Source organism: Lissotriton vulgaris, chromosome 2_2 (assembly GCF_964263255.1).
Source record: "Lissotriton vulgaris chromosome 2_2, aLisVul1.2, whole genome shotgun sequence".
NCBI lineage: Eukaryota > Metazoa > Chordata > Amphibia > Caudata > Salamandridae > Lissotriton > Lissotriton vulgaris.
In genome coordinates, this window is record NC_141688.1 from 328,107,035 (window position 1) to 328,121,533 (window position 14,499).

The 14,499-nt window shown below is 47.5% G+C and overlaps 1 protein-coding gene across 1 annotated transcript in view; it reads right to left on the minus strand.

The window, feature by feature from the left end:
- The window catches only part of PSMC3 (proteasome 26S subunit, ATPase 3), a 94,470-nt gene that overhangs the window by 59,369 nt on the left and 20,602 nt on the right, over window positions 1-14,499 (minus strand). Inside the window, exons 2-3 of the mRNA XM_086959729.1 lie at window positions 1,646-1,729; window positions 1,140-1,265 (exon numbers count right to left, since the gene is read on the minus strand). Of these exons, the coding sequence (XP_086815855.1) occupies window positions 1,140-1,265; window positions 1,646-1,729 (210 nt within the window). The remainder of the gene's footprint in view (window positions 1-1,139; window positions 1,266-1,645; window positions 1,730-14,499) is intronic.

Consider the following 14,499-nt stretch of genomic DNA (forward strand, 5'->3'; position numbering starts at 1 on the left):
CGTCATGAGCATGGAAAAGGTTAATGAGTCAAAGAGGAGCCGCTACGTGAGACTCCAACCCACAGCTGGCACCAACTGTCCAATGCATGGAGGGGCTATGTACCACCCATACAAAGGGCTGTAAACACCTCGAGAGGGACCCCACAGCCAAATAACAAGGGGGACCATCAAAATATTGGCCAAGAGCAACCACAAGGGACAGGCACACTGAAACATTGGATAACTTACTTGGTGACAACCTCAAATAAGAAAATACGCCTCAAAATAAATCACAGTATCCAAGAGTCACGATCTGAAGGGCAACCTTCAGTGACGTGATGAGTCGACCTCTCCCCACAACCCCCTAGACAAGGGATACATGGGAACACCCCAAACTAATAGCCCCATTGTAAACTAAAGAAGGGTGAGAACAACCTCCGCTCTGGAAAGTTACCCCTACTCCCCAGAGACACTCCCAGAAGTTCATCTGAGCACAGTGCCCGGAAACAATGTCCTGTGCAGGCTGGGAGGCGCTCGTCAAGAGCAGTCTCTCTGGCCGCACATGGGGAACTTGCCTAATGAGTCTTCCAGTCACTCATGAAAGGTTGACTGCCTTAAAGAGCTCAGAAGAGAAGAGAACAACTGCTGGTAGAAAGGGTTAATCTCCAGCAAAAGCAGAGAAGGAGCCCATCAACAGCCCTGGGAACGCTGGTCACTAGACAGACATTCAAGCACTCCTCTCCATGAACTCATCTCGATCGGTTGAAAATGAACCCTCAGCTTCATAAGCAACAGACTTAAACTAACCAAAGTAACAATTTACTTTCTGCATGATATGATAAACAAAAGTGGCCTTAGAGTATAGTCCAGGAAAATATATATCATTTGGTCCACTAATATAGGATTACATGTGCTGCAAAAGGTACACCTTACATCAATAAAGGGTCATGTTTCACCATGACATCATGCAGTTTCGAGTCAGGGAGTCCTCTCACCTATCTAGGTTTGAGGCTACCATGATGCATACCACCAGTTTAGGCTGGTCTGCTCAGTCAATTACGTCTTCACTAATAAATAAACAACAAATGCTTCTCTCTGCAGGTCTACATACTCCTGACATCCCCCACCACAACCTCCAGTCACACTGCGCACAGACCGACCTCTATGACGTTGGAGACCAGGTACGGCAGGGTTTTGTTCACTTTGATCTTCTCGCTGTTCTCTTTGATTTTGTCTTTCATGGCCTGTAACTCATGCGTCACACGGAGCACCTCACTCTTCATTATCTGGAAAAAAGCAAAGTGGAGAGATCTGTGCCTCTGAGGAACACAAACAAAACACACTTTAAACATGGGGGAATCAAGCCAATGAGCTGGGAAACAACTGATTCATAATAAGATGCCAACACGCCAATGTTTGTTGGACATCAGAGTGCCCACTTCACAGAGCCTTAGTACAGGACGCAGTGCTCTGCCTGTTGCTCAATCTTGGGCACGCATGCACAGTCTCAGAGAAGTAAACCACCCATGTAAGCGAAAGGGCATGCACAGTACATTGGTTACGTGCATCCACCTTGATTTCACTGTCCAACAGGCGTGCATACAGTCTCAGAGAAGTAACCACCCATGTAAACTAAAGGACACATTTACCAGTTAGCTTCACTCACCTTGATTTCACTGTCCAACAGGCGTGTACGTTGAATAATTTCTTCTGTTGACATTTTGAGAACTTCTTCACCAACGCCATCTTGCTATTAAAGGAAAAGAATGTTCATGTGAAACCTCTGATCAGGAAACGAGGGGGTGGGGAGATAAAAGCTATAGTAGGGACTATATACCCTAAAACAATTCCACACTAATGTCAGAAAGATAAGTGAGCAGAATACAGTCAATGTCCACACTTCGACCTAGTGCACAGAACCCTACTTTACAACCTCATCCACTACAGCCTGTTTTGCTATCAGTTTCATCCTAAGACACCAGCCCTCCAGCATCCCTCACCTCTCGAGACCCCAGCTCTTCCTTGTGCAGACTGAGCTCCCCAAGCAGCTTTCATCCCATACCACCAGTCATCCTGCACCTCTCGAGAACCAAGTTCTTTTTTGTGCAGAATGAGCTCCTAGAGCATGTCCCATCCTATAACACCGGTCATCCTCCAGCTTTCCCCGTACATCTCTCGAGATCTCAGCACATCCTTGTGGAGACGAAACTCCTAGAACAGGATCTGGGTGGAGACACCCAGTGTGGTACATAAACAGACGCCTTAAAGTAAGGTTGAATACAATAAAGTACAAGCATTGGCATAGCAACATCAACCGTTGCATAGCTAAACACTTATAGGGTCCCAAAGTCGAGACCTATTGGCTATGCCTACATGCTATGCATGCAAAAGAATGCACCCAAACAGCCAACAGACAAAACTGTGATAATGAAATACTCCAGTCACTTTAGGTAAGAGGAGTTTGAAAATACTGTCAATAAGTGCATGAAGGCTCCACAGCAAAAGAAGCTAACATCTGAAGGATGATCGTCCAAAGCACCATAAGAACTAATAGAATACGTTTGACATGTATAGCACAAACACCATACATGTCACACTAAAAAGTTCATTCCATACCCATTGACAACATACATATTTCTCAAATGGATAAAATAGCCTTTCCAAAACGAGGCAAAAAAAAATCTGCACTTTTTAGGTTAAGTTCCACCTGACATTTTTTTGAACATTGGATGAGCCACAATACAGAAATCACTCATTTTATTTTTTTCATTTAAGTTCTCGCAATGTAAAAGGGGGCTGCAGTCTTTTTCCCTCTGTGGGAAATCTGACACTTCAAATGAGAAATGGAACAGGAGGGTACTTTGCTACTTTCGGTGGATATATTAGGTTGAGTGCTCCATATAAAGTAAATATTCTCTCTCCATTTTAAATTATTTTTGTATTGTAGACTTGTTGCCGAAAAAGAGGGGGAATGAAGCGCCTCTAATTCACAGATCAAAAGAAGCTTTAATTACATCTCACGGCGAGTGAATTTAGAATGAGGAAGATACTGTGAGGATACCTTAGTGTTCCTATTTGATAAAATGACGGCTTTAAAAATAAATATGAATGAGCGAACGGAATGCCTTTGCAGGCCACAAAAACAACATATAACAAGGCACAAGGTCATTGGTACGAGGATAAGTGAACACGATAACAAAATAACGAGGTCTACGTGAAAGAAGAGGGACAAATGAACGCAGTCCCCCTCCTAACTCATCTATCAATGCCCGTGTGCCCTGGCAAGTATCCACCGTACGCTCACACAACAACAGCCTTTGAAATTAGGAAGGTACTCCGAATGCTTAGTACACAATGCTTCCAAAAATGGAGACAGCGTGATAATGATTTCACATATAAAACAAGTTAACAAGTTAAAAATGAAAGTACTCTCAGCGCAGTCACACATGAAGGAGCGCAGTATGTTAAGTATCTTAAGTCGCGTTGGGAGGGAAGTTAATAAAACAAGCAGCTCAGCAGGAGTGGTGGGGGCGGACACAGGAATGAATCTGCCGCCCTGAGCGCCCCTGCTCCAGCGAGAAAGACAAGAAGACCGCGAGTAGTGCGCACGCATTGCAAGGAACGCAGATACCACCCTGCGCACTGCTGCTCGCTCCCGCAAGGAAAACGCTGTGGGAGTGACCAGTAAACAAAGAGGTGGGACATGCACCCGCCTTTGGACATTTGTGTGCTTTCATTATTGAAAGCTACACGCAAAGACCAATCAAATGTGTGGGAGTTGCTAGATCCACACGGGAAGTTTTGGAGTGGTCACAAGAAGCCTCCCATAGAGAAGTGCATGCGTGCTGCGCTAGGCTCGACCTAAAAAACCTTGAGAGTTTGTGCAGCCAGGTCACAATGCACAAGTCAACATCTGACATCCACGAGGGGATTTCTCCAGGGGCTTGAATACGGTTGAGACATTAGGCACTGGGGGACATGGAGCAGGGCACCAATAAGTAACACAAAGTGATGTGTTGAGTACTTTGAACTCCTCAGCATTTCAATGTGGTGCGCCAGAGACACTACTATCACTGGGGCGAGAGGTCTCCACATAACAGAACATAACAAGCATTTACAATGCAATAGGTCTCGCAGCATTAAAATTTGAGTTATTGGCATTGTGTATGACAATGCCAATAGTTACAACATTTGCAAATGTGACACCTATAGCATTTGTAATGCAATATGTGTTGTATTTACGTGACTTAGATGTATTGATATTACAAATAACAATGGGTTTGAATGTTTTTAATAATTAATACTTAAATAAAAGTTATTGTAATTGAGTCAGTGGAAGGGTGAAGTGAGTCGTGTCCCCGAGTGATGTGGTGGTGTAAATGACAATGCCTAAACAATGTCTTCACTGGGGCTTAATGCAGCGTGCCTTCACACATGAGAGGCAGTATTTGTTTCCTCAGTAATGAACCATTACCTCAGAAGCTACTGCGGTTTGTGTGCACACCTTCGGGACAGGGAGCTCGAACCAGGGCCTACTGCAGCCTACCCAACTCCTGACAATGGCCCAGACACCCCTCCCTCTGCACTTGATCATTCCCCTGCAGCCACGAACTTCTCTGCCAATTGGGAGACACCAGAGTCGCTGTTCTTTGGCTTCCTGTTTTTCAAAGTAGTTAGACAGACTGTCAACATCAAGTAACTCAGTGCGAATGACTAACAGGCCCCAGGATCCTAGTTGTCTTTGTGTTACCTGGTAGGGCCTGGCGAATTTTGACTCATAACTAGCTTTATGCTAGTGTAAATGCGAGACCTATAGCATTGCAATGATAATGGAATGCCAGGTTCCCGGAGCCAACGGTCACCGCAAACCTGTGAGCAGCAATACTCTCATGGTTCTACTCTTTCTTATCCATTATAACACATGGTTTGCGGCACTCCTTTCTGTAATAGCAGGTGAAATATTTTTTTGCAAAACCATGTGTAATGTTGATGTTACATTTTTGAATGCTAGCTTCAACTATTGCAATCGGCGTTAATACAGTTTTAACTTTCTGCAGTGCAAATATTCTTTTCAAGCAATGAAGACGATGGAAACATAAATATTAGCAATGACTCCCATCAGCGAGGACCATGTAGTTGTTTTCAAACGGGTCTGACCGGCACCATAGTGTCTCACCTCGGGACACAATAGAATTAGTGCGCCTGAAAAACACTGAATACAAAGTAGCACAGTGAGAAGACATTGCTGTGTAGCAGTTCAGAATAAAAGTGATCCTGATAGTGTGGCGCCCTAAGGAGTCTAAAAATATATTTTTATGAGGCAGCATTATAAACTTATATCTCACTGTAGGCGAGGCAGCGAGAGCAGCAATTCCGTGGCCAGTCTCCGCTTACGGTCAACTTGGATTTACGGTGTGAGAAGGTGGCCTGATATGCAGTGCTCACTATTCTAGTGAACACTGTGTATCAGTCCAGCAACCCTTATTGATGATTGGTTGTAAGTCAACCTTATAGACCAGCTATCCTAGTAGCGTGGATACGAGCAGTCTAAGGCTAAAGACTCGAGAGGGCGTGTTAAGCCAGCTGTTATACCACATATACCCCTTGAACACCAAGTGAAAGGACACCACACAAGTGTTATGAAAATAAACAGTTATTTATTAAGAATCACAACAGCCCTGTACTCTTTATGAGGACAGGGTACTAAGCACAAACCAAAACTCTTACAAAATACTTAAGTTAGCACAGTATATACAAATGCCCGAGGGGCACGGAAAACCATATACTCTGAAAGTGGAATGCGAAATTACTAGCAGGTAAGTACAGTACTAATAGCCTTAGGAATCGCTAGGACTTGACTATAGAATCGTTAGATTACTTCTAGGAGACCCAGGGGACTCGGGTGCAGTGTGTGCACTCTCACGCGAGATGCGGGACAAAGTCTATGGTAGCTAGGAATTGCAAAGTTAGTGTTCTCGGGCGAACCCGACCTGGTAGGAAGAAAACGAAAGTGGATTCTGACCCTTGGATACTGAGGCTATGCTGGGGCACCGAAATGCCGAAGTTACCTAGCCCAGGGGCTGCAGCTGCATAGGACTCAAAGGACGTCGGGAATCCTCGTTGACGGACCAGGAGCCTGGAAGAAAGAAGTTGCTGGCAGGCGACCAGTGAAGAAAGTTTGGTGGATCCAAGCCTGGATCGATGGAAGATGACACCTGAAAGCAGTGGGGACCAAGTTCGAGACTACTAGCCAGTAGTCAGTGGGCACCAGGAGGGCACCGGATGGTAGCCACCTCGACTAGGTGAGTGGGTGACGCTGTGCTCGGAGATCTCACGGACCAGGAGGCGTTGTCGGCGACCAGGATGGAGGAGCGAGCTGTCCCACGAAGATAGAAGCTGTCGGCGTCGCTGGACCCAGGATTGGGCAACAAAGCCTTGGCAAATTCAAGCCCACGCGGTGGACTTAAAATGGCGTCTGGAGTGGACCAGGAGGGTCCGGGGTGCCTCTCTTGAAGAAGGAAGCAAGGGCCAGTCTGGAGCAACCAGACCAGCAGCAGTGATGTCGTCGGGCGTCGTGAAGAAGGCCACAAGCCAGCCGGCTAGTAGCCACACAGCGCGGTGAGCACGCAAAAGCAGAAGTGCCCCACGCAGATCGTGGAGATGCTGGAGGGCTGATCTTCGGTGCTGGAGCTGCTCAGGGTTGGGGCTTCTCGGACCCCAAAGCACTCACCAGTGGAGCACACGGTGGGCTTGTTGCAAAGAAGTTGTGCAGTCTTGGCGATCGTCGGTCCCTCGAGGTCTCGTCGCACTCACAGTTCTCAGCTTTGCTGTAGAGGTGAGTAGAGGTCAGAGGTGCCAGGGAAGCCGGGTCTCGTCGAGCTGGGTCGTCGGATTCGTGAAGAAGGACTTGCAGCAGACCGCAGTGTTCTTAGGATGGTGCCTGCGGATGCAGGGTGACTACTCCTTAGCCACAAGAGAGAATCTTGAAGAAGGAAATCTTGAAGTCCTTTCGCAGAAAGTCGTGTCTTGATTCCAAAGATGATCTAATTTGAACAGGGGGCCTGCTCCCATCTTTATACTAAAAAAGGGGGCTGACCCGGTGACTAGGTCCTGCCTATGGGTGGGACTAGGAGGGGGGTGGTTACACCCCTCTGCCATGCCGGACTTTCCCCAGGCCAGGGGCTGGTGTGCCCCTGGAACTGGTTCTGACCGGCCTATGCGTAGTGAGCACCGGGGTGCCACTCAGCAGTCACCTTCCTGAAAAGCCCCTGCCTACCCAGGATACACAAAACCATGTCTGGGACGGTGCTAGCACCGCCCCGGACAGGAAACCCTTTGTCCAGGCCTCCCTCGCTGGAAGGACTCCCAGCAGCAGGAGGTCAGACTCGTGTCTGTGGTGGCAGCATCCATTTTGTGGAGCTGAGGCTTCAGTTAACTTTAACCGGGGTTCACAGTTACATACATGTCGTGTCCCTCTAGAAGGGTGGAATGCTAACCCCGTCGCCAGAATCGGCGAGGGGTTAGTATTCCAATTCGTATGACACCTTACTCGACATGTTTTGATAAAGCAATACCAAAGTTAGCATTTAACCGCGAGGATTATAATGCACTTAAGAGTATATGGTATGCGATATCATGGAACAGCTATTTGGACTTGGTTCCGCAAGCTGCAGACAGGCTCAGCTCATGCCAGAGCACCATCTCACACGATTCCAAGCACTCTGCCTTCAGGATTGTCAAGGGCTGCCATAGGAGTGACTGATAGGAATCTGTGTGTCCATTTTAGGGTTAGGTATAGGTATACTACACCTACAGCAAAGGGTGATTACACGGCTTTGCCCCAGCTGTCATGCAGCCAGTTGTGTCAAATTTAGGAGGCCAGCCAGGGGTGGCATAATACATGCTGCAGCCCCTGGCACACCTATGCCCTGAGTTACAGGGTCTGATAAGGTGGCCCAGTACCAATTGGTAAATGCACCTAGGGTACATGTCGTAATTTAGAAAGAGAACAGCCAGGCTGTGGGTCTGATTGGCAGGCCCACAGCCAGAGAAAGTCGTAAACCAGTGAAACAAAAGCAAAAAATCTGGGTGATCATAGGATTGCAGACCCTACTCTCCTACATACGGCCCAACCTTTTAACTGGTGTACAGTTTCAGGTGTGAGTTAAAAAAACAAACCCATGTGATTCACTCGTGGGGGGGTGGGGGGGGGGGGGGGGGTTGGGTAGGTGAAGGAGGCCCCCCTCCATTACTGTGGTGCAAGAAGCAGCAAGCTGTGCAAGATTGCACCTCTCAGTGAGCAGACATAGAATGTAAATACATAAAAAGAACCGGACTCCTAAGTCTAAATTTTACCGGAGCCGACCCCCCCGATCCACACATGCAGGAATGGACAAAGGACAAAACAAATACGTGCAGTACAATACTAAGATGAGGCTGCCGCGGCCGGCTCAATGATTATTAATAAAATGTTACCTGTGACGCGGTGCCTCCTGAAGCGGCCACCATGGGTGAAGTTGAATTAACAAGTCACGCTGATGAAGGGAAGCGCACGAATCTGCACGAAAAGCTGTTCAAAACAAGGAAAATGAAAGAAATAAAGCCTGCCTGTTTATCAGAGCCACACGCCCCTCAGTGCCTGCCTGTTCATCAGCGCCGCGCGCACCTCTGCAGACTCCCCCTGCATTCCAAACTCAGTCACGTGAACTCCTCCCAAGGCGCGCGACGCGATCCGATTCTTTCTGGCTTGCTGAAAACAGCAGAAGTTCACGCGTGCAACGTTATCCTATGGAAAAATGCTGCGCGCGGCCAGGTCTTGTCTCCACTTTCCACTCGTTGTCGACTGAGCCGACAGCTATAGTTCTCTCTGCGTGAGCGCGCTTTCCGCTGCAAGCCCTAAAAAGCAGCAGAGCACAGTAGAATCTTCAGAATTCAAGGTTCCCTCAATCCTAACCTTGACACGCATTAGAGGTCTGTTTTACTGTGTCAGCTGTGCATGCTGCAAGCCACACCATTTACTGAACTCACTCTGGCTGAAGTGGTGGAAGAAATGCAGCCTAGTAGGAGCCCAGGCAATCTCCCTACAGAGATCTTAGTTCAGATGCGGAGTCAAGCTGAGTAGGAGTGAAGTCCAGTGGTAATCATCCTGAAGAGACCTTGTAAGTCACTTGCTGGAGAAAACTGTTCAGATGTTTAGTCGATAAGCACATTTGTTAAATCTAATGAAGCTCTTATCAGCCAGTTCTTCTGTGGATCACAGCCTGGTCATTATCAGCAACAGGGAAGGTGAGAGTTTTTCAGGGAAGGAGGGACAGAAGTTGGTTTTTTTACAGATAGTGTTGAAATAAGACACAAAGGAGAACACAGATTCTAAGAATATCCCCAGGGTCACTACTTTCTCTGAAGTTGTTGGGGATGTTCCAGGACTTCGAGGTCTATATGAAAGAAAGCTCACATTCATGTGTCAACGTTTATGGTGAAAGTAAGATCAACCACATGCCCAGCACGATCCATAGAGCAGGTGACATTATGGTTGAAGTCTAGAACTTCCATATTTTCAGTAACGTCATCCCCAGGCAAGGTTTGCGGGAAAAAAGACATTTAAGAAATTAACTGAGGAATGTTAGGTTTTACCAAATATGGGGAGGAGGGGGGTAAACCGCCTGTAATGATAAATGAGCTGTAGATGTGTCGTCATGGGCTGAAATGTATTTAAATGGACAGCAAACTGTGAGCGACTGCTCAAGCAGATTAATCCTGCTGTTTAGACAATCGCTTCTCACCGCTCTTCACCTATTCCTGTTGCTGATTTGGTCTTCATTGAGGGAACAGTTGTTAACAATGAAAGTGGAGTGGTCGTCAAACTAGGTCTCTGAGACAGAAGACATGCCGTTTGATTTCACTCTGGAGGCCACTGCGTTTAGAGACGACTTTACAGCACCATTAGAGTGCGTTTTCTGACATCATCGCCAAGGTGTGCACTTTCTGGAACACGGTCTACCATGCATTCAGATCAGCCATGAAGAAGGGAAGTTCCGTTTTAGCTACTTCTACTTTTGGGCTGATGTACACAACAGTGAGAGGGTTTCAGGAAATGATTTTAGGGTGGCGCATTCAAGGTTCCTTTTTGTGTTCTTTGATACGGTCATTGAAGGGAAACAATGAACTTGCTGCAGGTCTGCAGTTCAGGGCCAGATGATGGACCTCCATGGTTTTTGTCCTGTAAATACAGGATGTTCTGCAGCTATGGATCTTACACAGGTAGAGTAGCGCAGGTCTTGAAAAGGCCAGCTGTAGTAGGGAGGGGGTGGATGAACAACATGTTCGAGGTACAGACTTATAGATGAGCATTTCCAGTGTATAGCAAAGAAGGGATTTAGGGCTGTCTCCATCTTAAAGGAGTGGTCGAGGTAGTTCTTTTTCTCATAAGAATTACCAAACAAACTGAAAACAATTCACCACTAGAGATTTGAAACAAATTCAGATACAGGAATTTAATTTCCATTGGTAACACCAGCATTAAATGCTATTGTCAATCAAAGCATTAATGAGTTGCAATGCATTAGTTCCGAAACATTGGTAGTGCATGAAGTATTCACAGTGCTCTCAGTGTGAGAAGGAAGGAAGAAGGGGCAATGGTAGTGAATTGGCGAGTGAGGGACAGGATAAAGGTGTTGTGACAAAGACACAATTACAATTAATTACAAGATTACCTTTCCAGTCTATTACAGGTCTGTTTCTTCCCATATATACATTGCTCATAGGTAAGTTTTCAATTGAAGGGTGAGTGGTGTCCTCACGTCGGGGTCTTCGTCAGGACAGGTTCTGGAGGTGAGCTCTTGTGTATGGTAGTACGGGCAACGTACGGTTCCAAATGGCCTCTCGAATGGCTCCTGAAAATTTCTGCAGCTTATCTTGCAAACGGGGTAGTCATTCTCCAGATGCAAAAAATGGAGTGTATCCAGATCAGGGTCTCCTCAACGTGGCCTGTCAGCTCGAATAATCTTAAAAGAGCATCAGACAAAGGCAGCCTTTTGCGCAGGCAGTCCTGAACCCTCCACCAACAGCAAAGTGCGCATACTGGCCAGAGACATCCTCCCCAAATCCAGAATGGAAATTAAGGCAGCTCAGGTGAATCTTCACTTAGTAGATCATCTTTTCATTAGTGTCTAATTCATTCATTCATCTTGTGGATTCATCCAGTAACCCTATATTCATGCATACAGATACCTGCAACTGGAGTAGTGAATGTTTTAATATGCTTTGTAGTTTTTAAAAGACACTGTTCATATCAATCCATTCAGAAAACGGTTTAATCTATACTACTATTATAAAGAGAGAACTTGCACCTTTTGGCAAGGTAAACTCGAAAAGTACACCACCAATCCGAACAACAAAGACATCATTGAAAACCGCAGGGCAAGCAGAAAGACATAGGCTATCTAAAAAAAAACAAGCATTGGAAATGCAATAGGTCTCGCAGCATTAGAGTTAGTGCTTTTAGAATTGTTTATGGGTTTTTTTTGTAAATCTTTAGCATTTTTGTTTCCTGTAGCCAATGCTAAAGAATTACAAATAAAAAAAGCCATAAACAATTCTAAAAGCTCTAACTCAAATGCTCCGAGACCTATTGCACTGTGTGAGGGTGAGGGGTTGAGGGTGAGTGAGGGTGAGGGTGGGTGAGGGTGAGTGAAGGTGAGTGAGGGTGAGTGAGTGAGGGTGAGTGAGTGAGGGGTTGAGAGTGAGGGTGAGTGAGGGTGAGTGAGGGTGAGGGTGAGTGAGGGTGAGTGAGGGTGAGTGAGGGTGAGTGAGGGTGAGTGAGGGTGAGTGAGGGTGAGTGAGGGTGAGTGAGGGTGAGTGAGGGTGAGTGAGGGTGAGTGAGGGTGAGTGAGGGTGAGTGAGGGTGAGTGAGGGTGAGTGAGGGTGAGTGAGGGTGAGTGAGGGTGAGTGAGGGTGAGTGAGGGAGAGTGAGGGTGAGTGAGGGTGAGTGAGGGAGAGTGAGGGTGAGTGAGGGTGAGTGAGGGTGAGTGAGGGAGAGTGAGGGTGAGTGAGGGTGAGTGAGGGTGAGGGTGAGTGAGGGTGAGTTAGGGTGAGGGGTTGAGGGTGGGTGAGGGTGAGGGGTTGAGGGTGAGTGAGGGTGAGTGAGGGGTTGAGGGTGAGTGAGGGTGAGTGAGGGTGAGTGAGGGTGAGTGAGGGTGAGTGAGGGTGAGTGAGGGTGAGTGAGGGTGAGTGAGGGTGAGTGAGGGTGAGTGAGGGTGAGTGAGGGTGAGTGAGGGTGAGTGAGGGTGAGTGAGGGTGAGTGAGGGTGAGTGAGGGTGAGGGTGAGTGAGGGTGAGTGAGGGTGAGTGAGGGAGAGTGAGGGTGAGTGAGGGTGAGTGAGGGTGAGTGAGGGTGAGTGAGGGTGAGTGAGGGTGAGGGTGAGTGAGGGTGAGTTAGGGTGAGGGGTTGAGGGTGGTTGAGGGTGGGTGAGGGTGAGGGGTTGAGGGTGAGTGAGGGTGAGTGAGGGTGAGTGAGGGTGAGTGAGGGTGAGTGAGGGTGAGTGAGGGTGAGTGAGGGTGAGTGAGGGTGAGTGAGGGTGAGTGAGGGTGAGTGAGGGTGAGTGAGGGTGAGTGAGGGTGAGTAGGGGTGAGGGGTGAGGGGTGAGGGTGAGTGAGGGTGAGTGAGGGTGAGTGAGGGGTTGAGGGTGAGTGAGGGTGAGTGAGGGTGAGTGAGGGTGAGTGAGGGTGAGTGAGGGTGAGTGAGGGTGAGTGAGGGTGAGTGAGGGTGAGTGAGGGTGAGTGAGGGTGAGTGAGGGTGAGTGAGGGTGAGTGAGGGTGAGGGTGAGTGAGGGTGAGTGAGGGTGAGTGAGGGAGAGTGAGGGTGAGTGAGGGTGAGTGAGGGTGAGTGAGGGTGAGTGAGGGTGAGTGAGGGTGAGGGTGAGTGAGGGTGAGTTAGGGTGAGGGGTTGAGGGTGGTTGAGGGTGGGTGAGGGTGAGGGGTTGAGGGTGAGTGAGGGTGAGTGAGGGTGAGTGAGGGTGAGTGAGGGTGAGTGAGGGTGAGTGAGGGTGAGTGAGGGTGAGTGAGGGTGAGTGAGGGTGAGTGAGGGTGAGTGAGGGTGAGTGAGGGTGAGTGAGGGTGAGTGAGGGTGAGTGAGGGTGAGTGAGGGTGAGTAGGGGTGAGGGGTGAGGGGTGAGGGTGAGTGAGGGTGAGTGAGGGTGAGTGAGGGTGAGTGAGGGTGAGTGAGGGTGAGTGAGGGTGAGTGAGGGTGAGTGAGGGTGAGTGAGGGTGAGTGAGGGTGAGTGAGGGTGAGTGAGGGTGAGTGAGGGTGAGTGAGGGTGAGTAGGGGTGAGGGGTGAGGGGTGAGGGTGAGGGGGTGAGGGTGAGGGGTTGAGGGTGCCTACTGTTATATGTTACATATTTATTATGTGTACATCCTGCTAGAAAGTGCTCTATTGTATTTTTGTGGGGAGCTACATATTAATGTCAATAAATAAAGATAAGTAGCAGAATTCTCAATATACTTTCATCAAGCTGCAAAGGTAACGAGAAGAAAAAACAGCAAATCCGCATAGTGCAAGCAGTCATAAATAATAAAGCCCCCATCATAGAACACCCTTCATTCCTACATGTCGTATGAAGCAAAGATAATGAGAGGGCCACCCGTCACGGCAAGAAGCAAAAAAACCGACAGAATGAACTAGCCTAAAAGTCAGCTTGCCAACGTAAGACTTACCGAGATAAGACTGTTGCGGTTAGCTGGAGCGCTGGTGCACGTAACAGCAACAGAGAGCCGGGCAGGAAACCGCAATGGTATTGGGTTTGTTTAAATAACGCGGCGAGCCTAGAGAAACCGGAACACCTGCGTCAATTGGAGGGGGCGTGCCCATTGCGGGTCATATAGTTTGCTCTTTTCATAGCGGCCATATTGTGGTGATAGTCATTATGTCCAAACCTAATTATTGTTAGGATATTTTAAAGATCAAAAGCGTAAGATGGGCATAATTTTCATCTATGCCCAATATGCAATGATGCCAAAAGAAGTCTCAGTAATTATCAGCGCAATGACGAAAAAGGTTGCACCTTCTATAAATAAAGCCCATAGGTTGCATATGCGGCGCGAGCGACTAACAAAAGATACATTGCATCAGGGAGCACTGTGTGTTAGGAGGGCATTGCTGTGGGGAGGAGGGAGGAGAAATGCGACATGGGGCTACGTTTTTTATCTGGACGATAAACACAAATTTGATATTGTGCTCTACTTTAGTGCTACGCGCTTTCCAAAATGTGTTGGTGACCCCAAACAAAGATCTATATTGTTTCACAAATTTAAAAATATTTGCAAGTTGGCCAAGTTTATGTCCATTTTGTGTTCCTTCTCTATCCCTTTTTAGAAAAGAAAGATACATTAGAGACTATTTGGTATATAATTCATTAGGTTTATGGCCATCAGAAGTTTAAACAGAATCATCTATGACTTTCGCTGAGCTTCTGGGAACTCAAACATTTAGAGTATGAACAGTAAGTAGAGTGGGGTTGGGGAAGC